Source organism: Protopterus annectens, chromosome 10.part0 (genome assembly GCF_019279795.1).
Source record: "Protopterus annectens isolate FY-2018-M chromosome 10.part0, PAN1.0, whole genome shotgun sequence".
Lineage (NCBI taxonomy): Eukaryota > Metazoa > Chordata > Ceratodontiformes > Protopteridae > Protopterus > Protopterus annectens.
The window spans coordinates 1,473,020,658-1,473,048,488 of NC_056744.1; the positions used below are offsets into that span (position 1 = coordinate 1,473,020,658).

The following is a 27,831-nucleotide window of genomic DNA, read 5'->3' on the forward strand; positions in this document are numbered from 1 at the left end:
CCTGTTCGATTCTCAGCTAGAGGATCTTCTATGTGGAGACGTGTGAATGGGCGTACCTTCATTGAAGGTTGTGCATCAGGGCCGGCAACTCGGCACATAATAATCTACTGCCAATCATTAGCGGACCGGAGTTCTGCTGTGGCGACCCCTAACCTCGAAAAGCCAAAAGACACAACAACAACTCTAATTCACTTAAAATGTTAATATAACAGCAGATGTTTTGTGGTCCTATCTTACCTTCATTCTTACATATGGGATCGGAGCCAATCCTCGGCCCCGACTCGGCCTATTACAAAGCTCTAAGTCTCTAAGTTGGCTTGTGGCAAGGTTGGTATCCCATAATGCACTAGTAAAAATCCCCAGATCTCATTTGCTGCTCTACGAGTTCAGAAGTACACTCTTTTTTTGGCCGTGGCTAAGTTGGAATATTTTTCTTATTTAGATATTTACAGTGTTCTTTTTTAATATAATAGTTAGTTTTGTACTTATAGCTTACAGTTGTTACCTTGTAGTAGTTAGCTAGTGTGGTGTTTGAAGTTTATTGCAAATTGTTATTGCTATCTGTTAGCCGTCACTTCCGCAGGCCTTCCCTAGTGGTATCCCTTAATTTTTTCTCTGTGTGCTAGTTGTTGCTAATCTTTTCTTAGGCATAGGTCCATTTTTAATTAAGACCTATTCTAGCCTTTGTCTGTTGCTTGCCTTTCTCTATCTCGCCTACCCCTCTGTTCAGGGCTAGGCCCGTTTAAGTTTGAGGACCTAGTCCTTTACTGCTTCTCTCATGTGTGTGTTTTTTCCTCAGCAGGGCTAGGCCCATTTAAGTTAGAGGACCTGGTTCTCTGTTGTCTTTTTCCTTTGTGCCTTTTTTCTTGAGCAGGGCTAGTCCCATTTAAGTTAGAGGACCTTGTCCTCTCTTCTTGTTATCTTGCTGAGTTTATAGACTGTGGTTGTTGTTGTGAAAGAACTAGCATGTCTAAGGAAACCAAGGACCATAAACCTTCGGGTTTCAAAAAATGCATAAAATGTTCACAAAAAATGTCCCTGATTGAAGGGTATAGCATTTGTGTTTATTGCTTGGGAGCAATACATTTACAGGAGACATGTACCTTTTTCCATTCTTTTAGTTCCCGGGTTCTCCAGGAAAGGAAGAATAAACTGATCTTGAAAGGTCTCCTTAAACCTTCTTTTGAGGAGGATTTAGCTAGCTCTTCCTCTTCTCACACTGGGTCTCCCTCTTCTAAAAAAAGAGAAGGTCAAGTCAGTTAAACACATTCTCCTACACCAACTGTTAAATCAGGACCACCAGAGAAAATTGCCAAAATTGACAAGCCATCTACCTCTTCGGCCCCTTTGCCTTTGGAGCCGGTCAAGGTTATTGACATAGACCATCCAGGTTTGGCCCCAAGTTTCTCGGAGCCGATAGCTGAATCCATATCTCGGAGCCAGTCAAGAGATTTATTACTGGTATCCCTGACACTCAGATCTCCAATTTTGCAAAGATCTCGATTCCCTACTTTGCCTTCCAGATCCTCCAAGAGTCTTTCTGAGAAGGATGTCAAGAGAGTGGTGCTTAGACTTTTGAAGTCATCGGCACTAGCAAATTTGTTGTCGGCTCTGACCCAATCAGTTTCGGAGCCGTCTAAGGCCATATTACCTGCTTCTGTTCCTCCTCCAAGCCATGTTGGTCTTTCAGAGCCAGAACTATCGGTGCCGTTTGTTGTGGAACCGTCAGTTCCAGCACCCCAACTCTCTGTGTCTGAGCCATGTTCTGCTCTGACACCTTCGGTGCTGTCCCTGGTGTCTAGGAGCCGAAGCTCACAATCCAAAAGGAAAAACCACTTTAATGACAAAACACAGCAGAGCTTTCGGACATAATCCTTCTTCAATACTACAAACTTATAAAATTTCTTTCATCTTATATACAGGCCCAAAGTAGTCATGTGGTTAGCAGCCCAAAAATCACATGACCATAAGTATCACTCAATAAGGCAAAGTTAAAACAACACAGATAGCAATGATTCTATAGTACATAACAAAACAAAAAAAAAAAAAATAAATAATTTAAAATTCAGCTTGCTAATATGATTAATAATCAGTTACACATAAAATTCATATTGTAGAAACAATATACATAATTATAAATTCAATCTACTGAGCTTAACCAAAATTGGTTTAAGGCTCAGCATACTGTTCAAGCCAGGAGAACGGTCACCAGCAAACCTTAAAATCCACTCATATTCTTTAATTTCTAAGAAGTTATTTATATCACCACCTCTTGGGGAGGGGAAAACAATGTCAATAACCCTGAATTTAAAAACATGATCTTGTCCACAATCTAACATATGCTTATATAAAGCATTTGTTTCGACACATCTTCTAATTTCAGACTTATGCTCTGTAATCCTCTCTTTCAACCTACGAGTGGTTTTGCCTACATAAAAGATTTGCATAACACACAGGTAGCCAAATACACTATATGTGTTGTGTGACAAGTAGCTGAAACATAAAATTTAAAAGTTTTCCCTGTTACTGGATGAACAAAAAGGTCACTCCCTGTGTCAAAAATATCTCCACAGCATGAACAATTGTGGCATTTACATGTACCATACTTAGAGGAAAGCGTTTTCACAATGTTGGTAGAAAAATCCTTATAACATAATGAATTTTTAAAGTTCTCATGTTCCTATAGGCAAATAAAGGTCTATCACCCAATAAGGCCTTTAGTTCATTTGAAGCCATTAGTATCAACCAGTTCTTAAATATTATTTGCTTTATGGATGGTGTTGTAAGACTATATGCAGTTACATATCTAGTCACGTCCATACGCACATTCGTACTATTCATAGGTAAGGCATCTGACTCCAGTGGGTCAGATAGGAAGGTAGGAGCAAACTTAGTCTTCCTCTCCTGCATCACCTTATCTTTCTCCACAGAGAGTAGGACATTATCATATCCACTAGCAGAAAAATCCGCTAACATATCCTTTAATTGTAACTCAAAACAGCAGTCATCAGTGTTAAGCCTACTCAACCTTCCTAACTGGGACCTCACAATACCTTTAAAGATGTGTGTTGCATGCATGCTATGAAAGTGGGTGTATCTACCAGCACACACATCCTTTCTATGTGACTTAGTATTCATATGTCCATCCTTAAATATAACTTCTACATCCAAAAACACAATTTCAGTCTTGGAACAGCTCATTTTAAACTTTAGAAAGGAAGAAGCTCTATAGTCCAAAAACATATTCAATATATCCAAGCTGCCCTTCCAAAGTAGGAAACAATTGTCTACAAAACGTTGGAAAAATCTAATATGTTGTCTATAAGGGTTTAGATCACTCAAAATATGCTTACTTTCCCACTGGTAGAGCACTAGGTTAGCATAGGTGTTGGCTATGGAAGTACCCATAGCCACACCAGTGAGCTGAAGGTACGTAAGTTCATTAAAGAGGAAAACATTATTCTTTAAAACCACATCTAGAAGGCTACACCACGTTTCTATTTTACCATAATCAGGGTTTGGACATGAAGTCAAAAAATCTCTCAAAAGGTCAATCCCATCATCATTCGGTATGACCGTGAAAAGAGAGACAATGTCCAGAGTTACCAAATAATACTCATTATTCATCATTTGTTCCTTCTCAGTGTCATAGCTTACTCGAAGCTCACCAGTCAGCCCCGACGGGACTCTCAGACCCGAACTTCTTCAGTTCCAAGCCTACCTCTCAGTGCGTCGGCTCGGCTGAGCTTGGATCCTACATCTGTCTTGGAGCCGATCGCTCTGGAAATGAGGGCTACTTCCACTTCCTCAGAATTGGTGGTGTCCTCGGATCTGGAGAGATCTGCCTTCGAGATGATGAGGAGCATGCTATCTAGATCTTCAGCTCCACACAAGGCTACCGATGCTTTTCCCCCTCAAGCTCCGACATCTGTTTCAGCACCATCTCTCTCTCTCTTGACAGCAGAGACCTGCAGCCTCAGAATCCCCACTTGGGTGGCCCCCAGTCTTCCAAGACCTCCCCAGAATACCCTTCTGAGGAGCCTCCTCAGAAGAGAACTTGCAAGAGGAAGCACGTAGGCTCCCCTGATGAGTCCATCACCTCTGGCACTGACCTCGAGGAGTCAGAACGGTCCCCTAAGTCGTCCTATGATGATATCTCCTTTGTAGATATCCAAGAGATCCTGAAACAGAGAGGTGGCTGGCCCACCATCACCCCTTCTGATGAGGAGTCACTGTACCTGAAGGCTTTCGGGTCTCAACTTTCAGCCTCTTGGGTGTCTCCACCTTTCAATGAGCTTTTAGATTTGATGAGTCGAAAGGTGTGGGAAACTCCTAATGCCATGGAACCAATCTCCAGAAGGCTGAACAAATTTCTTTCAGCCCCTAGAGAAAAAGAGTTTTTGACCAAAGGTGTGCCTGTAGATGCCATGGTGGTGGCAGCAGCCACAAAGAAGGAACTAGTGCAAACTTCATCTGTCCACCCACCAAACAAGGAGTCTCAATCGATGGACAGATACGGGAAGTGTATTTTTTCTTTAGCGGCTTTTCCATTCAGATCGCTGAATTACCTCACCCATTTCACTAAGCTTCAAAGAGATCTCCTAAAGGAGCTAGGAGATACTCTCCAAGGTACTTTAACTGAAAGAGTCCCTGAGAAGTTACTGCTCAGTTGTCTACCTTAAACTCTATTGTTAACTCCTCCATAGGGTTGATATCTTACCCAGAAGATGGAGTGAGCAGGGCAGCGGGTTCAGGAGTTTCCCTTAGGAGACACTCCTGGATGCGCTTATGTAACTTTGCAGAGCCCTTCAAATCTACATTTACCAATGCCCAATTTGATGGTTCCTCTCTGTTTGGACCAAAGAAAAAAGACACACTCACCAGATGTGAGCAGGAAGAAAAACTCTCTCTGCCATGGGAGTATGTTTTTCTATCCCTCCTAGACCATACCCCAAAGGTCAGAGAGGCGGAAAAATGTGGTTCAAGAAATCTCAAAGATTTTTCCCAGATGCACAGGGTGATTCCTTCTCCAGAGGCAGAGGAGGAGGAAGTAATGGTAGATGTTGCCCTAGAGGCAGGGGGGGGTCCACAAAACCAGGGTGGCGGCAATTCCTTTCATTGATATCCCCATCAGCGCTCCTGAAGAGGGGCCTGACTGCGCTTCTCAGGAGCCAGTTGGGGGTTGCTTATCTTTGTACCCAGAAGCCTGGCATGACATCACACAAGACAAGTGGGTACACAGAATAATTTCCAGAAGATAATTCATACCCTTCTCTTTTCCACCTCATCTAACCAAGAAAATCCCAGATGTTCCACCCAATCACAGGGATCAAACAACTATAGAAGTCCAAAAGTTGCTTCAAAAGAGAGTCATCCAAACCTTCCCCGCAGACCAGATAGGATTCTGAACTTACTCTAGATTATTTTTAGTGCCAAAATGAACAGGGGACTGGAGGCCCATCTTGGATCTCAGCAAGTTAAATGAATCAGTGAAGAAGTCCAAGTTCCGAATGGTAACACTGCAGTCTATACACCCTCTGTTAGGGAAAGACAATTGCATGTGCTTCATAGTCCTCCAAGATGCATACTACCACATAAAAATGGACAGAGCATTAAGAAGTCATTAACACTTCCGGCTGGGAGCCAGTCATTACCAATTTTGTGCTCTGCCCTTTGGTCTCAGCACAGCCCCCAGGGTGTTCACCAAATGCATACTGATAGTAATGGCTCACTTGAGATGTCTTGGATTCCAAGTGTTTCCATACCTGGATGACTGGCTCCTGACTGCCAACACCAGGAACCTACTTCTACAAGTCAGGGATTCAACCATCCAAGTCTGCACTCAGCTAGGCATTACTGTAAACTGGGAAAAGTCTGCCTTGTCGCCCTCTCAATATGTGACTTTTATAGGTGCAGAAATAGACACAGTCACAATGATGGCTCACCTTCCTTCAGACAGAGTACAAAGTCTAAGACAACAAATATACAACCTGCTTCCCAAGACAAGGTCAAAGCGAAGACAGTCCTCACACTTTTAGGAACCATGAACTCTACTATAACTCTAGTTCTGCTAGCCAGACTACATATGAGAATTCTACAATGGCTACTCTTTTCCCAGTGGTCTCTTCAGCAACTGCCTCTGTCTCATCCCATTTTAATAACAGAATCTTGCAAAAAGGACCTTCGTTGGTGGATCCAGTCCAGTCAACTAACGATAAGGAGGCCAATCATTCTTCACCAACCCGTTGCTACTGTGAGCATGGATGCCTCCCAGATAGGGAGGGGGGCATTATCTAGGAAGGACAGTCCAAGGCACATGGCAAAAACATGAGGCTCACTTGCATATCAGTGTTCTACAGATGAGAGCAGTGCTACTAGCGTTGGAAGCACTTCAAGACTTTCTTCTTCTAGGGACAATAGCAATCCAGTCAGACAATATGTCAGTGGTATGGTATATAGACAAGCAGGGGGGAACCAGATCCTACCCCCTATGTCGAGAGGCTCTTCACATTTGGCAGTTAGTGATATCTTCCCAACGCTTTATAGTTGCAACGCATATCCCGGGGAGAACCAGTGTGATAACCGACAAGCTCAGCAGAGCAATCTTGATGCCTATCGAGTGGTCACTGAATCAGAAAGTCGCAGAACAGATTTTCCGCAAATGGGGACAACCTTGCTGCAATCTGTTTGCCACCCCAATGAACACCAAATGCAGCAACTACTTCACCCTTATCCCCCCCTCCGGGGAGGCACCGAGAGATTCACTTGTCCACAATTGGCCCGCGGGACTTCTTTATGCTTTTCCTCCCTTTCCGCTAATATCGAAAGTGATCCAGAAAGCAAAGACCTTGGGAAGCATAATGATTCTCATCACGTTTTACTGGCCTCATCAGACTTGGTTCCCCTTTCTCGGGCCTCACCTTCTGGACGATCCATGGACTCTGGACCCAGTACCAGACCTTCTGACACATATGTCAGGCACGTTCCCTCTCTGTCTCCACACCCTCAGCTTGACAGCATGGCTGCTCCATTTCAATCCCTAGTCAGGCTTCATAATTTCTCCCCTGTGGTTACACATATCCTGATGTCTTTTCATAAACCTTCCCTGAGAAAATTGTACGCTAGCAAATGGAAAAGATTTTCTACCTGGGAATGAGCTAAAAACATAGATCCATACACGGCCTCCATTCCCTTAGTGTTAGAATTTCTAATCAAACTTTTTCATCAGGGATCAGCTGCTGCTACAATCAAAGTTCAATTAGCAGCTATCTCCAATTTTCAATTAGGACAACATGAACCTAATCTTATGGCTTACAGATTGTGCAGATCATTTTTGAAAGGCACTACCTTACTAAGACTTCCTTTTCAAGAACCTATATTTCCCTGGGATCTAAATTTTGTTCTTTCAAAACTTACCTCACTTTTTCTGGTAGCCATTACATCTGCCAGAAGAGTGTCAGAGCTGCAAGCACTCTCAGTCAAACCTCCTTACTTGATATTTCATAGAGACATTGTTTCCCTTCGCACTAATCCTTACTTCATCCTCAAGATTTGTTCTCAATCAAATATGAATCAAACTATTGAACTGTCAGTCTTTTTTCCAAATCATTCAAACAAAGCAGAATATAAGTTTCATCAGCTTGATGTACACAGACAGTTAAGGTTCTATCTACATAGAACCAAAGTGTTTAGGAGACCAGACCAATTATTTGTATCTTTTTCAGAAACAAGGAAAGGAATGCCAGTCTCCAAGATATTGTTATCAAACTGGATTTCAAATTGCATATCTTTTATTTACTCTTCTAATGGCAAGGAACTCCCATTTAAAATTAAAGCTCATTCCACCAGATCTATATCCACATCTACCGCTTTTCAAGCTAGCATTCCAGTGGACAGTATATGTGCAGCAGCAACTTGGGCTACCCCTCATCCCTTTATTACTCATTACAAATTGGACTTGGCCTCCAGGGTTAGAGCATCCTTTGGTTCCGTGGTTCTTAGGAGTATATTCCCGTGAGCTACCCGAGAAAACGTTGCTAGGGACGCTGTCCCATATGTAAGAATGAAGGGTTGGAGACCTTTCATCTTTGTTTTTCCTTGTGGAAATACCTTTTATCACATTTATAGACAGCAGCAGACAAGATCTGGGGATTCTTACTAGTGCATTATGGGACGCCTACCTTGCCACGAGCCAACTTAGAGCTTTGTAATCGGCCGAGTCAGAGCCGAGGATCGGCTCTGAACCCATATGTAAGAATGAAGGGAGAGATGGACTACAAACATGGAATGTTATGGCAAGTACATAACTTATTTTTTTTTTCAGTAACATGCATTTTCTGAGCAATAAGAGGTATGAAACTTTAAAGACATACATAATTGACTAACAGTAATCCTCTGTGATTTACCAGAAAAATAAAAAAAAAATTGTATATATATTTGTGTGTGTGTGTGTGAGGAACATGGAAAAAATAAGTTGGATTATGTTCTTTTATGTTTTGGGAGGTGTACTAAAATTGGGGATTTGAGGCTTTTCAGTAACATATATCTGATATGTCTTTCAGGTCAGAGTGAATGGTATATTTTGGATTAGTTCAGAACACTGCTGGGTGTTTTTCTTAATTTTCTAATGTAACTAAAGAAAAATTAATAGTTACCTTTGGTTTCAGATGAAAGTCTGAGTTTGTGTCCAGCTTCAATTTTCCTGATCATATTATTTAGTTCATTGCTAATCTTTTTGATTCAGTATTTAATACGGAGAGACTTAGATTTGTTATAGTACTTCAGACGTTTTTCTGTTATCATAGAGTATATGTATGCTGGTGGACCATCATGGCCACTTGTTCTTAAATTTCTTATTATGTTTGGTTCCAGTAGGAATAGTTAGATGTAAAAAATAGCTAGGTGGAAGAAAAAAAAAACATTGCGTAAGTTCAGCTGAGGCTGCAGCTGCCTGGTGATATTGCAAGTGAATTTTGATAGCTCATCATAGAATTTGGCTAAGTATGTCCGTCTGAAGTATTTAAATTCAGAAATGGTAACTGATGGAGTATTTCAGGAAAGGTCTCTAAATGTGGTCAGGTTTGATCAGGGTTGCAGAAAACATAGGATTGGTGCATTTGGGAGTCATGTTGGTGAGGACAAGGTGTAGACTATTTAGCTCCATAGCTGGGTAGTTTACTATTTGTTGCAGAGAATTACCATTAAGTTGAGGAATCTCTGGGCATACCTGATGCTTGAGATAGAGGTGCATTAGTTAATCAATACATAGTTAAAATCACAAATCAAAAATGTATTTTCAACATGGGTGCTTCAGTGGGTATATTTAGGAATTTTTCATAGTGATCTAGAGACATGGCAAGCATGCTATACCAGGCTATAAATTAAAAATGTGTAGTTCGTTGAGTTCAATTTGTGGATCACTGATAATCTACTTAGATATTAAATGGTCTCTGAAAAATATGGAAATGCCACTAGGTTCATAAATTAGTACTAGGCTAACTGCCCTTGTAAGCCATCTTTTTTAAGCCTAGCCAATTATCCTTTGTGAGACTCAAACCCTGCACCTTGTGTTTGTAAGGCATTAGGCCATTAGGCCACCCTCCCAATCTACAAATTCCCTCAGGACTAACTGCATGTTAAGAGAAAAACATAGATACAAAAGCAATGATATCTGCACAGTGAAACCAGGTCTTTCTTGCAATACAGATATGGATGTATTCAAGTTGTAGGAGAGCCTCAAGATCAGGCAATTTATTAAGACTTCCATCATTGATAAGATCAACAGTGATATAGACTAAGTTTAATTTGAATTTGCTGTGTTCTTATGCTGGTATATCTAGTAACTGCCATCTGACTAAAAATGAACTATGAAGACAGCAAAAACTTTGGTCAGTACATTGATAACATAAAATGAGATGTGCAAGCCATAATTGTGAGCATGTGGGACCATTTACTGTCTCATCACAAGCTGACACATACTGGACCTTTTTAAAATATCATCACCCGCTTAACCAGTTGTTGAAGCCAATTATCTTTTCTTTGTATTTAGGCATCGTTGTAGGTGAAGCTAGGATTCCATTCAGAATGAGGATCTTGCTTGCATTTGCCACTGAGAGATCCAAGTCTCTCTGCGTGTCCCTCAAGGTTGAATACTTCAAATCATTCACACTGCCTGGTGAGGGAGAGTAGAGCCTTCTTAACATCCCAGGTCCTGGCACCAAAGAGGCAAGCCAACTGTGACTTTATCTTTTTCTATTCTTGTAAACATGGAGTTAGTGTGTCAGACAATGAAGTCACCATTTTCTAAGACGCTTCTGCTTGTAATCATGCAGGTAGCGGTAATAGGCTGTTTACAGTTCACAGCTTGGTTAATCTTTGCTATGTGTGAGGATGCTAATGTTGTGTTGGCTGATTTCTGCTAAGAGTATATTCTCTTTATTTTATGAAGTTTGGGGAGTAACCTTTTAATAGTTTCAGCTTATTTTAGTTGGGTATACATGTGGAAGTGTGAGTAGTACATCTGGTGCTCGCATCATCTTGCTTGGTGAGAGGGTGCCCTCCAAGTTGTGCAGATATTTACAACTCACATAGACTGAATCATTTATGCTGAGCAGTAGCTTATTGTTTGTGAGCATATGGCAATTCCTACACTGCCTATGAATACCAATTGATGTGAGGCTGGAAACAGAGGATATAAGCAGACTTGTTTTGTGTATCAGCCAGGTGTGCTTTTGTCTCATAAAGCTATGTGTTCTAAATACATATAATTAGTAGTTTTATCACTAGACTAGTGATAATACCTTTCATTAACCAGTAGGCCTAGTTTATCTCATTACAGCCGAGTGCTCCTCCAGGCGTCTTCTGCAGTTAACGCCTACTGCTCCTCTAGGCGTCAAATATGGATTGTTCATATTTGCATTAATAATTCCAAAACCATGTTACTTACAAGGTACCAGGATATTTTGTCTTGAACCATATGTGATGGCAAACACAATTCTATTGATATTTGACCTCTTTCAATGAGAGTTTTCTAGAACTCTAAGTTGATAACTTAGTTTTTAAAGGCTTAAGCCACGCCCACTAGGGGTTAAAGGTGCACACTCAAAATAGCTGCTGTGGAGTGAATGACAAAGTCCATTTTAGGGGCATCCTGGGAACAATGTCATATAGGAAGGAGGCAAATGAGGGCTGATGGAATCAGCTCCTATACCATAGGGCCCGCAGCTCACAGTCTTATCCCTCTGTGCCAACTGCTAGATAATTTGAAAGAAGGTAGGTTCCACTAACATTGCAAGGCTCTTAAGTACAAGAGGTACAATAACTAGGGTTGCAGCAATGGAAATAGTACTTTACAGACTTGCATAAAGTTTGAGCAACAAGCAGGGCAAGAGCAACAGAAATAAGTCAGACATAATACATCAAGAAAAACTAAAAGCTGTAATCATGATAGGTCAGCCTCAGTGACACTGCACTGTAGTAGCATAACAGAGAACACAATAATAGCAGTAATAACAGTAATAACCACAGAACAGTACACAATATACTGTGACTCATTTGCTATAAGCTGCTACAGGCCAAGCTGAACATGTGACTGTGGTCTGATTTACCAGCTCTGGTTGCACTGCCGGGCCCAGAATCTAGAATAAATGTTTTTTTTTACTTATCTGATAGCTGTACATTGTTACTGTGCTTTAATGTAATCTTGCTGTGAAATTGTTGATTGTGTTTTTTCCTCTTGTGAGAGGAAAGAAAAGCAGAGAGAGAACCAGGCTGTTTCTAGCCTTTTGATTGCTATTGCTACTGACCTTTAAAAAGTGTCACTATTGGCCAGTGTGCTGTTCAGAACTCTTTCTGCATTTTTCTGTCTTGCTATAACTTGGGCGTGTTAATATGTTCATTTGCTACTTGCTGCTAAATGCTGAGCTGAACTCTCCTGATAGTGGCATGATTTACCAAAATTTAATGCAGTACTAGGTCTACATCTTGGTTAAGTGTTTTTTCTATATTATATCTTCAGTATACTGTGAGAGCTATATATTATTACTTATGTTTGAAGTAATTTTATTGCGAATCTGTTTTTTTTTTTTTGCAGTGAAAGTAGAGGGAACCAGGTTGTTTTAAGGTTTCTGATTACTTCATACCTTGAAAAGGTTTTGATGCTACTGGCCAGATTACTTTTTGAGCTATTTCAGCATTCATCTGTATTGCTATAAGTTCAGTGTGATAGCATGGGTTGCTGCTCCTACATTACAATCTGCTGCTTGTTGAGCTAAGCATTCCTTATTGTGACCTGATGTACCTGATTTGATTAAACCACCTGGCCCACAAGATCCCGGATAACTGTTTCACTACATTTTATTTTGAGTACACTGTGATAGCTGCTCACTGTGATTGGGCATTACAGTAATCTTGCTGTGAAATTGTTTGCTGTGTTTTTTTCTCTAGTGAGAGGACTGGGAACCCAGCTGCAACAGAGGTGATTTCACACAGGAAAAGTAATCAAGGACTTCAGCATTGGGGATTTGAGATTGAGAAGTTTAAACCTCCTGTATTTTATACAACCAAGAATATGGTAATCCTAGTTTAGCAATAATACGTCAAATGGGGAAAAATGGTCATGAATGCAGGTTGTGTGAGCAAGGTTGGACTAGACGAGTGGCTGACTTTGTTAAGAACTTAATAGTGGTAAAGATACAAGAATAATCAGTGGCTCAGTGTAAAACATATAAGTTGTTGCACAGTATAATAGCACTACAGTACCCCTGAACGTAGTATAAAATTTTGCAAGGCCCTGTATGCCATAATACGTCATTAACTGCACAACTGGTTAGTGTTAAAAGCCCAGAACATTACGATGCCCATGCAAATAGTTGCAAAGGTGCTATGCAACTAGAAGAGGTTGCATTTAAGGGGATAATAATAAATTAAACAGTCAGTACACAGAGAGGCAACTATGTGTTTACTGCAGTAAAACATCATAATGATAATGATTGTTGGTTTAAAGTAAAAGAGTAAATTATGTCATACAAATTATTGTATATCGACTGTATGCAAGTATAACAGTGGTGAAAATGTAAGTAATAAAAAATGTAAAGAAATGCATAAACATTATGTAGTGTACATCACATTTGGAAATGCATATGGTGAAAGCTTGGAGGCAAAGAAAAGTGTTTAACATTTAAAAAGCAAGGATATCATAAATGACAGTTTAAAAACTCTGGGACCAAAAAATGTTGTGTTTTGTCTTGAATGAGTTGGGGTAAAACTAATGATGGAAGCATATTTAGCTGCCTTTTGTTTTTCTTGGTGACTACAAGAAAGCATTTTCATACTGCCTGTTAAACAATCGGGTGTCTTGATGCAGGCATATTCTGATAAAAGGTACATTTTTGGAGGTAGGAGTGGGATACCACTGTCACTCAAAGGTAAAATCAGATGCTGAACTTTCATGTGTGTGTCTGAGCAGAGAGCTTCTAATGTGGTGAAAATGAATATTGAAATTAAACCTCAACTAATATTCCATAAACAAACTACAGACTGTCACAAAATTATAGTGATAAAGCAGCAACTAGCAAACTGTCACAGATGTCAACAAATGCAATTATGTAAAGTCAGTAAAACTCAGAAAATAAAAAAGAAAAATCATAACTGGTATAAATAGGATGTCACCTTTTAGTTCCACCAAGTTCACCAGTATCGTACACACTAAGACATTAAGTAGAGCTGAAGTTGCAGATCATGTAAAGGGTTAGAATATTATCCAACTATATCGGTAGTTCTAGACCTGAGGAATGCATATCAGACGGTTTCTATTTTTGTGGGGATGTTAAAATAAATATCATTCTAGTGTTATGTTACAGTATCTGTTACCATAAATGGAGGACACATTTGCATTCATAATGGGAGATACAGTAATTTACAAAGAATGACTAAGCACAACAATATCTGTAGATTGAAATGGAAGAATCTTTTAAACAATTTTTGACTACTGATATGCACATGACTCTATAATGGTAAATCATGTTATTTTTGGAGTGCCAGATGCAGTGAAAAATAGCAATGTGTCAGGTGTAGTAAGGGCTTCCTCAGGCACATTGTCACCTTAATGGCAACTTGAAGAGAGTTAAAGATAATGAGGATTTCTTATAATTCTCTTTCATTTCAAATGAAACTGAAACAACATCACTGGACAAATCAACTGGAATGTCTATGCAAATGAAACAATTACACGTTGACACATGGTTGTGTAGTTAAAATGCTAATTTTGTCTGGCAGAATTCTAACTGTTGTTAAACTTATGTCTTACAAAAGGTATTTACTAATGTGGCAGCAAGAATAACTTCCGATAAAGATACATTAGCACTGATTTGCATGGAATCAAGTAATTCATAGTAAGCTGTTTAGTGCTGTAAGCAATTTTCACAGTAATTTACTGTAAAGAGCAAATTTTATTGTTAAGTCTGAGTCCATAGTTTATTTTAACAAAATTGATTTAATTCATTTGTCAATAGAATTTATGTCAACGTGCATGACGTGCAAAAATTTAAAGAAAAAAACACAAAGGAAACTTTTTTTCCAGAGGGGTCCTGTGTCCCCCCCCCCCTTAGGAATGCTGATCTTCCACACCTGTCGACCAAGTTGTGTTGACTAAACAGATATCATACAAAGTATGGTTCTCAAAGGTAGTGGTACTGGTGTGTGCACACGTGTGTGTGTGTGTGTGTGTGTGTGTGTGTGTGTGTGTGTGTGTGTGTGTGTGTGTGTGTGTGTGTGTGTGTGTGTGTGTGTGTGTGTGTGTGTGTGTGTGTGTGTGTGTGTGTGTGTGTGTATCTATGGATATATCTATCTATATCTATATCTATATATATATATATATATCTATATATATATATATATATATATATATATATATATAGATACACACACACACACACACACACACACACACACACACACAGATGTTGTTGCAGTCTGAAAACACTGAATGCTCATATGAGCACATTTTTTTTTTCAGGCTGTAAATAAGAGTACTCATAACAGTGGACATTGTTTTCAGTGGAGTTTTTGCCTGCAGTGTGTGGGGGATCTGTTCAGCATGGAAAGGAAATTTGTTCTTGTCCTACTGTTGTGCAATCCCGGAGTTAGAATATGCAGTTAGCAGTGGGTGTGGGGGTTGTAGCTCCAGTAGAAAAATAAAAAATATTTTTAATTTTTGTTGATTTCAGTCAGTTTACATTGTCAAAAATGTTCATCCTTTTGATGGTCGGCATTTTGAATGTTTGAAGCATTATAATGCATGTTTCTATTACCTCTTGTATACTGTACTGTTTGTTAACATTTTTATGGTGTATGTAATACTTTGTGGAGCTTTTCTCCCCCAGGTCTCTGCCAAAAAAGGGCACAAGCTCAGTCAGACATTCACGGTCAACAAATGTCAAATAAATTAAATAAATAAATATGTGTGTGTGTTTATGTACTGAAACACATCAAAAGACTTAAATGTTGGTAAAATGAATTTTGATATGTAAAAATCATTTGCAATGTCAGCATCGCAAATTTCAACATGTAAAAATCATTTCAAATTTCGACAGATCGACATGCATGCTCCAAGCATAACCTCAGAGCCTGCAAACAGGAAAATGCATTTTTTGCAGGGGTACAAGCCCCCCTCCCTCCACACCTCCCTACTAATTTTTTTTTTTACCAACTCTGAGATTGCAAAATCCCCAGGGAAGAGGCATATTCCCAGCCCTGGGTATTGTTTACTTACACACACACACACACACACACACACACACACACACACACACACACACACACACACACACACACACACACACACACACAGTATATATATAAATATGTGTGTGTTTGTGCATATAAGCAATAAAGACTTTCCCAAAAGAAACTTTGAACATTTCATCTGCTTTCTGGAATCTAGGTGCAAAAACATTAACCAAACAATTTATTTAAACATGGAAGACAAATGTCAAAACCCTGCATCATGAATGCAATCCATTGTAGCTCAGGCTAGATAATTGCAGTATACACAGCTGCCAGTATAATTTGAGCAAAGCTAACCTTGAACTGAAGTTTGCCTTTGGGATTTGACATACTGAGGTCAAATGTTTGATGGACAGTGCTTACAGAGTAGTATGAACAGAAGAATAAATAACAGGCTTGATAGAAATCTATCAACAAGACAGTTCATGATAGCAAATGATTGCGGAATTGCTATAGAAGTGATAAATAACAAGTAGTTCATTGTTTCTCTAGACCTAGGCCTTTAATGTAAACTGTTGCTTTTGGAGAATGAAGCTGAAGAAGTAATGCAAATCAAATCATGTGCATCAGTATGCCTAAAGGCTTCTCCTGAAATTCTATACAATATATATATATATATATATATATATATATATATATATATTTTTTTTTTTTTTTTGTAAAACAAGCCTTAGCAGGGGAGGAAAAGAAAAATAAGAGGGAGCAGGGGAGTGGTGAGAAACAAGAGCTTTATTTAGACCATCAAAAATGCATAACTTTGTCAGTTTGGTGACATAGAGGGATAACGCCCTGTGAGCAGTTCAGGTGACCCTAGCTCAGTTACTGGCCCAGATGCTGGTAGGGAAGATGTGCTTGCCTATCCTAGTGGGGAGGGGAAAAGCAGGTGCAGATTGTAACTGTCCTCTGGAGGAAGAAGGTGAATTTTTGACCTGGGGAGGGTTTTTGTAGCTCACAAACCATAGATTGGCTGTAACCTTTCTCAATAAGTGCAAAAAAGTATGCACTTGCACAAAAAAGCATAGTAGCTCCTGTTGTAATGCTGGTTGCATGTTTCTTCCAACCCCGTCTAAGGAAGAAGGATTAGGCCATACAATTAAACAAAAATGTCCTCATTGCTGGAATACTGGTGAAGATACAAGCAAGCCTCATGACTGCCTCAGTTATTCCCCGCCCCCCGTACTGCTCTGAAAGATAAACTCAAGTCTGACTAGGGAGTTTTGATGTTTGGCAGGTGTAGGATAAAAATAACTCAGACAATTCATATTCAGCTAGCAGCACAGATCCTGGAAGGAGTGAGTGGGTGGGGAGAATTGGAGTCAGCAGCTGCTGTTGGCTTCCCCACCCTGGATGAGGAAGGAGGTTGTAACTCACTGCTCAGATGACACAGAAGCGATCTGTATAGGAGCTACAGAGCATAAGGAGCACACACTGTTTTGGTGCTGAAAATCAGCATGTTTGCAAAGGCATGCATGGTTCCTTTGCCCAGAAGCACAGGTGCAGCTGTAATGAACCACCAACATGGGATTTGGAGAGCCAAGGCAAGGGAAGGTTGTCTACCAGGTTCAGCAAACTGGCCTGTTACAATATCCTGGTTCCTTCCTCTCCTGGGAATGAAAGGGCTGATAAGTCTTCCAGCTAAGGGGCAAATGGACCTCATGGCTCTCATCTAGTCCCTGGTCCTGCTATCAGAGAGGAAAGAATGGGCCAATAGGGCAAAAGGAAGGTTAGACATTGGGTAAGGCATAGTGGTAGCAAAAACATATATATCTTCTGTCAGTCACCAATAATATTTGAATACGCTTGCGGACAGGATGATTATATAATTTATATTTTTACCTTTGTACCATCTCTGTCTGAAGTACACATTTTAATTAATGCCATCACTGCTTTTCCAGGTGATACCTGCATCTTACTTAATACTGGACTATATGAATTAATGAGAAATTCAGGCAGAAAAAAACTCTGTACATTAACAACTTAACAAAATTTTAAAACTAGCGATGGGAAAAGGACCATAGAGAGGGACCTAAGTAATGATTTAGTAGACAATTCAGTTTTAATGACTCAGCAGCCAAGTAGTCATGCAATGTTATCTTCCTAGCCACATAAATGACTAAACAAATTCCCAGAGGATATATGTATATGACTATACCATGCAAAACTGGAGGACAAAATCCATAACACTAGAAGTGACCTTTGGTCACATGGTATATTCCAAAAACCTTTCAGATAAATGATAATGCTTAGTAATCCCCCTCAGAGACAGATGACTGTATTAGAAGCCCAAATGTTCTTCAGTACAGTACTCTCCTGTGGAAGTTGAGTCACCTGGTATGCCAGATAGTCCAGGTTCCTACCTAAATGAAACCTTACTCTCTCCAAAGCATTTGAGAAAACTCCCTCACAGACTTGCCTTGTAACAGGAAGAGGGAATCATCTTGGATATTTCTTTATAAATATGTATCATGTTATTCAGTATGCTTACCTTTCCAGGAACAGTAACACTTTCATTTGCATAAAACCAGGATGGCACATTCTTATTGGACATAGAAAAACTACATGGTTGTTTAAAATCTTTCTATTTGGTAATATGTTTTGCATATGTAACCAAAGTCAACTGAAGTACTGTCCTCAAAACAAGTTCAAAATTCTGAAGAGGGTAGTAACCAGGGAACTATGGGTATTTCTGAGAATTCTAAATTATTCTTTTCTGCCCTGCTTAACAGCATTTGCCTTTCATTATTGATAATTCTTTCAGTGGTTAATGACTGTTTTGCATTTAGTTTTCTTTTGCAAAACTTGATAAAGGAAGCTTTGTCTACTTTGTTAAATATAAAATAAATAAGTTGAGTGGAAACAGTTGATGTGATGTTGTCCTATCTCACCTTCATTCTTAGGTTGGGTTTGGATCCGACTTCACCTTATACAAAAGCTCGAGGTCTTCCACTAGCTCGTGGCTAAAACCCCCATCCCATCATACACTAGGAAAGCTCCCCAGATCTCATTTGCCACTAAACAAGATCAGGTGCTCTTCCTACTGGCTCTGGCGAAGCAGATTTTTTTCTTCATATTTTGAGAGAAATTGTTAGTTGTTTCTGTGTTATTCTGTTTAGTATTTCCTAAAGTGAATTGTGTGTGTTTCCATTTTTCTTCGTGAGTTTTAACTGCTGTTGGTCGTTGTTTCCTCGTAAGGCCTTTTTCCCTATCCCGGCTTTAAAATTAATTTTTAAAAGCCTGTTTTTAGTTAGAGGGCTTTCTTTTTCTTTACTGTTCTCTTTCGTTGACTCCTCAAGGTTGGTTTGTTTAATTTAGAGAGCTGCCTTAGCCCGTTTAACTTAGAAGGCTTTTCCCTTTCTGTTGGACCTCGTCTAAGTGGTTTCTTCTTATTGCTATTGTTGTTATTATTGTTGTTCTTATTGTTTCAAACAAAAGTAAAAAAAAATAGAATATATATATATATATATATATATATATATATATATATATATATATATATATAGGTCTACTTTGTTTCACTGAAAACACACTTCACTGAAACTCATTTCATTGAAAACTCATTTGACTGAAACTCATTTCATTGAAAGGTATGTATATGCCCTGTTCCCCAATGTAGTGCGATCCTGGAGTTAGTATATATAGTAAGGGGAGTGTGGGGGGCACAGCCTATTTTAAATCTTGGAAACCATAGACATGGATACTTACAAGTTGAATAACTCTTTCCAGAAGATAATATATACACAAAATATGTGGTTGGTTATGCCCCCCACATCCCCCTTACTATATATACTAACTCCATGATCGCAGTACAGTGGGGAACAGGGCATACACCTTTCTACAAAATGAGTTTCAGTCAACTGATTTTCAGTGAAGTGTGTTTTCAGTGAAATGAAGTAGATCCATATAAATATCATCTTCTTCTTTCGGCTGCTCCCGTTAAGGGTAGATCCATATAAATATATATATATATATATATATATATATATATATATATATATATATGTGTGTGTGTGTGTGTGTGTGTGTGTGTGTGTGTGTGTGTGTGTTTTATATATATATATATATATATATATATATTTACATATATAGCTATATATATATATATATATATATATATATATATGTATGTATATAAATATATATATATATATATATATATATATATATATATATATATATATATATATATAGAGTCTAGTTATTAGTTGCTTTTTTATTGTTGCTGACTAGTACTATGTTTTCCAAGTATTCCAAGGAAGCTAAACCCTCTGGGTTTAACAAATGTGTCAAATGTGGACAGAAAATGTCTGTTACTGACAGACATACCATTTAAGTTTACTGTCTTGGAGCATTCATCTCCAAGTGTCCTGTGCCATCTGTCACTCTTTTAGCCACAGGGCATTATTAGAAAGGAAAAACAAACTGATGCTAAGAGTCCTGTTGAAACTCACCTTTTCTGAAGCAATCCAAGAAGGTCAGGGTTCTTCAAAGACTGGCCAATCCCCTTCTTCAAAGTCAGACAAGTCGGGAAAATTGTCTTCATCCTTAGGTGCTCAGTTTCAGCCATCTAAAAAACTACCAAAAGTTCAATTTCGGACCTGAAGGCTGTTGGGTCCAAGAAGCCTACTACTTCGGCTCCTTCAATTTCGGTACTGGTGGAGTTTCATTTGCGGAGCTGGTCCCCTGAATTGGAACTGGTATCTCCCACTCTAAGATCTCCATTGCTACAGTCCTCCAAATCTCCTGCCCCCTCAACTCGGTCTTCCAGGGAGCCTGTCCGACAATGATGTGGATCGTGTGGTGCAGAGGCTGTTAAGGACACTGGCGCTCACCAAACTGTTGTTGGATCCAACCCAAACAGCTTCAGATGTGAGCAAGCCCACCCTATAAGCTTCGATTCCTCCTCCAATCTGATCTCGGACCTCCGAGCCAGAATGTCCAGAACTGATTTTAGTGGAACTGTCATAACCGAGATCTATGACAAGATCTTCGGATCCAAACATTGTTCCGATGTCATTGTTTCCATCTGAATTCGAGGAGTCCAGGAGCCTATGCTCTCCAGTCAGGTCAGGGGATGGAAGTCGGATCGGACAGTTGACAGATCCAAACTTACCACTCGGAGCATCGGCTCGGGTGAGCTCAGCTCCTTCCTCAGCCTCGGAGCCAATCTCCTTGGTTCTGAAGATTCCTTCCAGTTCTTCGGAGCTGTGAGTTTCCTCAGATCAAGTGAGGGGGCGTTTTGAGGTGATGAGAGGGTTGTCTCCACAAACAGGTCCACTGTCAGGTCAGGACATTCTTCCCCCTAAGGAACCAGTGTCTTTCTCTATACCACTGCATCCAAGGGGACACAGATATTCTAGGCCTCAGGATGCCCCATTGGGTGACCCCCCTCTCTTCCGAAACCTCTCCAGATTACCCGTCTGAGGACGTCCCTCGGAAGAGGTTATGTAAGAGGAGGCATTTAAACTCCCCAGAGGAGTCCATTACATCGGATATAGACCTTGATGATTCTGAAGGGTCCCCATGTTCACCTTCTGAGGTTGTCTTCTTTGCGGCCATCCTAGAAATACTAAAACAGAGAGGCAGCTGGAAGTCCATCAACCCTTCAGAGGAGGAGCCTGTATACCTGAAGACCTTTGGATCTCACCCTTCCTCCACTTGGGTGTCTCCACCCTTTGATGAACTAATGGACCTAGTTTCTTGAAAGGCATGGGAATCTCCAGATTCAGTGGAACCTGTTCCTTGGAGGCCAAATAAGTTCATCACCTCACCAGCAGTAAAAATTTTCTAACCAAAGTAGTCCTAGTATATGCTGTGGTGTTGGTGGCAGCTACCAAGAAGGAACTCTCAGAGACGTCTTCTTCTGTCCATCCATCAAACACGGAGTCTCGTACGATAGACAGATATGGAAAGCACACCTTTTCTTCAGCAACTTTTGTGCTTCGATCGCTGAATTATCTGACTCACTTTTCTAGACATCAGAGAGATCTCCTGAAGGAGCTAGAGGATACCCTCCAAGCTTCAGTAGCTGAAGGGGTATCAGAGAAGGTTTCCTGTCAGCTCTCCATCTTAAACTCAGTAGTCAACTCCTCCATGAGACTCATTTCTTATGCAGCGGATGAAGTGAGTAGAGCAGCTGGGTTAGGAATTTCTCTAAGGAGACATTCCTGGATGCACCTGTGTGACTTTGCAGAGCCCTTTGAATTATCTTTTGTGAATGCCCCTTTCGATGGCAGTTATTTGTTCGAGCCAAAAGTCAAAGACACACTAACCAGATGTGAACAAGAAGGAAAGACTCTCTCTGCTGTAGGAATCTGTTTTCCCTACCTACCAGACCTTATCCAAAGGGTCATAATGTGGTTTCAAAAATCCCAGACAGCTTTCCAGGACACAAGTGCTGATTCTTTCCCCAGTGGCAGAGGGGGAAGTAATAATGGAAGATACCAACCATGTGGCAGAGGGAGTCCGCAAAATCAGGGTGATGGGGAATCATTCCTTGGTAAGCCCTTTCAGCACTCCTGAAAGGAGGCCCACCTGTCCATCTCTGGAGGCAGTCAGGGACCACTTATCTTTGTACCCAGAAACCTGGCTAGAAATAACAAAAGACAAGTGGGCACAAAGCATTGTATCCAGAGGTTACTCCATACACTTTTCTTTCCTCGTCCCAAACATAAAAAAACATCCTGGGTGTTCCACCCAGTCAAAGGGAACAGGCAACCCTAGAATTACAAAAGTTGCTAGACAAAAGAGTAACCCAAACAGTCTCTGCAGACCAAATAGGATCTGGAACTTGCTCAAGGCTCTTCTTAGTTCCAAAGAAAACAGGGGACTGGGGACCAATCCTGGATCTCAGCAAATTAAACAAATCAGTAAGAAAGTCAAAGTTCTGGATGGTAACACTGCAGTCAGGGACAAGATGATTGGGTGTGTTCTATAGACCTCCAGAATGCGAACTACTGCATAAAAATGGACAGGTGATCCAGGAGTCACCTGCGCTTTCAGCTGGGAGCAAGTCACTACCAGTTTTGAGCTCTGCCCCTTGGCCTCACTATAGCCCCCAGAGTATTCACCAAGTGTATGGCAGTACTGTGGCTCACTTGAGACATTTAGGATTCCGAGTGTTTCCATATTTAGATGACTGGCTCCTAACCACCACCACTGAGCATCTACTAATGAAAGTGAGAGACACCACCTTGCATCTCTGCTCTCACCTAGGGATCAAAATAAACTATGAAAAATCTACCTTGTTGCCATCTCAGCATATCATTTCTATAGAAACAGATTTAGATACAACAAAAATGATGGCCAAACTTCCTTCAGAATGGGTTCAAGTTCTACGATATCAGGTCCTAAGCCTTCTTTCCAAGAAAAAAGTACAAGCAAGGACAGTCCCGAAAGTCTTGGGAACCATGGCAGCAGCAATAACCCTGATTCTATTAGCACATCTGCACATGAGAATTCTACAGTGGCTACTGTTCAATCAGTGGTCCATGCAGGAACTACCCATGTCCCACCAAATATTGATAATGGAATCTTGCAAGAAAGACTTTCGTTGATGGCTTTACTCCAGTCATGTGACATTAGGTCAACCATTTGTAATTCCCCAGCCATTAGCCACAGTGACCATGGACGCTTCTCAGATAGTGTGGGGGGCATTATCTGGGAAAGACAGTAAAAGGCACTTTGAAGGATCACAAGGTCCATTTGCACATCAATGTCCTAGAGATGACAGCAGTGCTTTTACCACTGCAAGCATTCCAGGACTCTCTTCCTCTGGGAACTATTGCAGTACAGACAGACAACATGTCAGTTGTGTGGTACATAAACAAACAAGGAGGAACCAGATCTTACCCCCTTTATCGGGAGGCCCTGAGAGTATGGCAGTGGGCGACCTCCTCCCATTGCTTTCTGGTAGCACCGCACATCCCTGGGAAATGCAACGTGATAGCAGACAAACAGAAGAGCTATTCAAATGCCTCACGAGTGGTCCCAAAAACAGGAAGTGGAGGAAAAGATTTTCTGCAAATGGGGCCAGCCTTGCTGCAACCTTTTTGCCACATCCATAAACACCAAGTGCAGCAACTACTTTGCCCTGATCCCCCCTCCAGGGGAGTCACCAAGGGGTGCACTTGTCCATGATTGGCCATTGGGTCTCCTCTGTGCTTTTCCTCCCTTTCCATTGATACCCAAAGTTCTTGAGAAAGTCAGTTACATGGGAAGGAACTTGATACTCATCACCCTATACTGGCCTCGTCAAATCTGCTTTCCCTTCCTGTGGCCTCATCTTCAGGAGGAGCCTTGGATTTTGGACCTCCTGACTCATGCATCAGGGATGCTCCACCCCTCCCTTCAAACCCTCAACTTGACAGCTTGGCTGCTCCGATTGAAACCATAGCCAGGCCCCCTAACCTTTCTCCATCAGTAAATCATATCCTGATTTCGTCTCACAAGGCTTCAACAAGAAAGTTATATAGAAGCAGATGGAAAAGATTTTCTTTGTGGGAGATGAGTAATCACATTGATCCTTTTTCTGACCCAATAGCTTCCATTCTTGAATTCTAAGCAAAGCTGTTTAATGAAGGCGCAGCTGCAGCTACTATTTGAGTTCAGTTAGCAGCAATATCTCATTTCTGTTTAGGTGAAACAGGCCCCAATGTGATGTCCCACAGAGTTTGGAAAGCCTTTCTTAAAGGTACCCTTTTATTAAGACCACCTATTAAAGCTGCTCCAGCACCATGGGACTTGAATTTTGTCTTATCCCATTTGATTCTTCCCCCATTCGAACCTGCATCATCCTGCAATCTCAAGTATTTGACTTGGAAAACGATTCTTTTGATAGCCATTACTTCTGCTAGAAGAGTTTCAGAGCTGCAAGCGTTGTCATTAAAGCCCCTCCTACATGCTTTTTCACAGAGTATCCCTACGAACAAATCCATCCTTTCTACTCAAACTATGTTCAGAATCTAATTTGAGCCAGTCCATAGAACTACCAGTTTTTTTCTCCCAACTATGAGAATAAGGCAGAATATATATGTTGCACCAACTTGGACGTATATAGGCAGTTACGTTTCTACTTACATAGGATGAAGGACTTCAGAAAATCTAACCAATTATTTGTATCCTTTTCATACTCAAAGAAAAGTGCTTCTTTGTCTAAAGTCGCACTTTCGAAATGGCTATCAGATTATATAACCTTTGCTTACAAATCTCAAAACAAAGAACTTTCCCATAAAGTAAAAGGTCATTCTACAAGAGCCATTGCAACCTCTTCCGCTTTTTGGGTGATACTACCTATTGATACCATTTGTGCTGCAGCAACATGGGCAAGGCCACATACCTTTATCACTCATTACAAAGTCGAATTGGCCTCCAGGAACAGCGCCGCCTTTGGATCCACTGTTCTGAAGAATATTCTACCTTGAGCCACACAAGAAAGATGGTACTAGGGACGTTGTCCCTACCTGCTAAAAATGAAGGCGAGATAGGACAAAATCACATAAAGAAGTTATGTACTCACTATAAAATTCCATGTGTGTTGTCCATCTCGCTTTCATTCTTACATCCCGCCCTCCTTCCCCCAGCCATTGGCTTCTGGAAGTCAGAGCCGATACAATTGGCTATTAATATTCTCTGACCTTCTTGATTGCTCTACAAGGTATTCAGTGGTTTTTATTTAGTATTTTCTTTATATCTGCAAACAAGATCTGGGGAGCTTTCCTAGTGCATGATGGGATGGAGTTTTAGCCATGAACTAGTGAAAGACCTCGAGCTTTTGTATATGGCCGCATCGGATCTGAGGATCGGATCCGAACCCAAACTGCTAAGAATGAAGACGAGATGGACAACACACATGGAACCATTATGGTGAGTACATAACTTCTTTTTCAAGAGGAATTATCTTTCGAAGTGTATTTTAAATTTTGGTGTGTGCATCATCTGTTAAATTTTTCTTTGTTATAGACAACAATTGTTACTTTTTTTTTCTTTGCATACTGGTTATTAATATGTTTGTTTAACACATTTTGTTACAGACTATTTTGCAAAATCAGCTGGCCAAAGCAATGGATGAAATTCATAGCTTGCAAAGAACACTGGATAAGAGTGAACATGAACGCTGTGAACTTATGAAGCTTTCTCAAACATATCAGGTAAATGACATCATCATGTGTGTTGAGTTGATGTGACAAGACACTGAACAATAGAAATCTGCATATTGTGAATGTGTGTGCGCTCATGGGCTTTCATATTGATCATTGATTATGTGTTTCTGTTAGCCAAATTCTGAAGTGAACAGGGTGACTACATAACAATTAACAATAATGTTTATGGTAGCCAATAGAAGATTTTATGATGTAGTCAAAAGGGTCTCTTAAACTACATCATATTTATTGGTAATGTGACTAGTTATATAAATAGTGTAGATCACCTGGACTGAGTTTTATTATTCCCACACTGTTACTTAAATTATTACTATAGACCAGCAACAATATTGCATGAAAAACTGATTTAAAAAAATAAACTCTAATAGGTTAAAAGCTTAAAAATGTACAGTATAGAAACTGCCTTAGAGTAATATCAATAAAGTAAAGACGGCAAGAGATAGTTTGCAGTGCTGGCATACTTATTGCCAGATGGAGACAGATGAGAAGAACCTGATAAAATATACTTTTTGTCAGACAATGGCAATATCTGCTCTGAACACACAGTGCTGCAGGATATCACATCATTGACTACAGATTACTGAGATTTGCTAGTTGCATTATCTAAATGGTCCTCTAATAAGTAACAACAGCAAATTAAATAAATGCCACATGCAATACAAAAAAGAACAAAATCTTAATAAACTTGAAAAGTATAAATATGGAATACAATACTGGTAGACTCAATTTGGATTCATAACATTACTTTGATTTCTTCACAACGTATTATAGAATTACTGGTGATTACCTAGAAAATGTAAACTTGTACAAGTTGTTGCTTACGTGTCTGTTGTCAGAAGGAAGTAAACATGAAGTACTTGGCAAGTCTCATGGATATTAATGCTGAAGAATGTTATAAATGTAATAACACGTCAATATGGTAACGTACAAACTAAACACAACTGGTTTAGTCCAGCTATTGTAAGTGGGAGAACATTTTACATGAGACTTTTCTCATCTTCCACGTCAAAAAGGTTATCACTTGCTATCAGAATTTTGATGTACTCCAAAAATATATAACATCTATGTGAGCTTTAAAGCTATGAAGAGAACTGGTAAGTAAGTACACTGTGGGTAGTATTTAAAAATATGAATTAATTAAGAGCATGAGTTGACATTATAAATTATGTGTCTGCCATGACTGTCATATGGCATTACTGTGTGACTTGGAAAGGATTTTAGTGCCAGACAAACTTTTCAAACTGTTGCCAAGTAATGCATACCAGACACTGTTTGATTAATACATTGTCAACCTGCTAAGGTGCACATATGGTGTATGCGACTTGAAATAACAGTGAAAAGAGTTTGTGAGCCATCACAAAGCAAGAAAGAAGTGACTGATATTGAATCATTTCTGGGAAGAGAACATTGTATAAAGTAACATTTTATTGTCACTGTTGACAGTTACTCAGAGGCACAACAGCAACAATGTTATATTTTGATAAACAAACAAAAAAACAACCAACCACCTAACCACCCAATCAGCCAACCAATGAAACAAACAACAAAACAAATAACAAGTAGTCTAAACACTTTATACATTCCATCACAAGTAACAGTTTTAAACCCCGAAACAAAGAAAACTATTTTTCTAGTCCATAACATCACTGAATAGTAGGGGATTCAATGGCAGATGCCACTCAGCGGCAGAGGAGGACCACAGAACCAGGGCTTCCGGGAACCTTCCTCAGAGATGCCCACTCAGCAGTCCTAAGGCTCTACCGGGTGTCCTGCCCTGGAGGCAGTCAGGGGATGACTTTCTCTTTACCCACTATCCTAGACAAGTGTCACCTAATATGAGTGGGTGTTAAATATCATTTCCAGGGGCTATTTCATACCCTTCTTCCAGCCC

At 40.0% G+C, this 27,831-nt stretch overlaps 1 protein-coding gene across 2 annotated transcripts in view; it reads left to right on the forward strand.

The window, feature by feature from the left end:
• Positions 1–27,831, forward strand: part of LOC122813661 (nuclear factor 7, brain-like) — a 351,579-nt gene that overhangs the window by 22,239 nt on the left and 301,509 nt on the right. For both annotated transcript variants that reach the window (XM_044086103.1, XM_044086102.1), the window contains exon 2: positions 25,812–25,928. In XM_044086103.1, the coding sequence (XP_043942038.1) occupies positions 25,812–25,928 (117 nt within the window). The remainder of the gene's footprint in view (positions 1–25,811; positions 25,929–27,831) is intronic.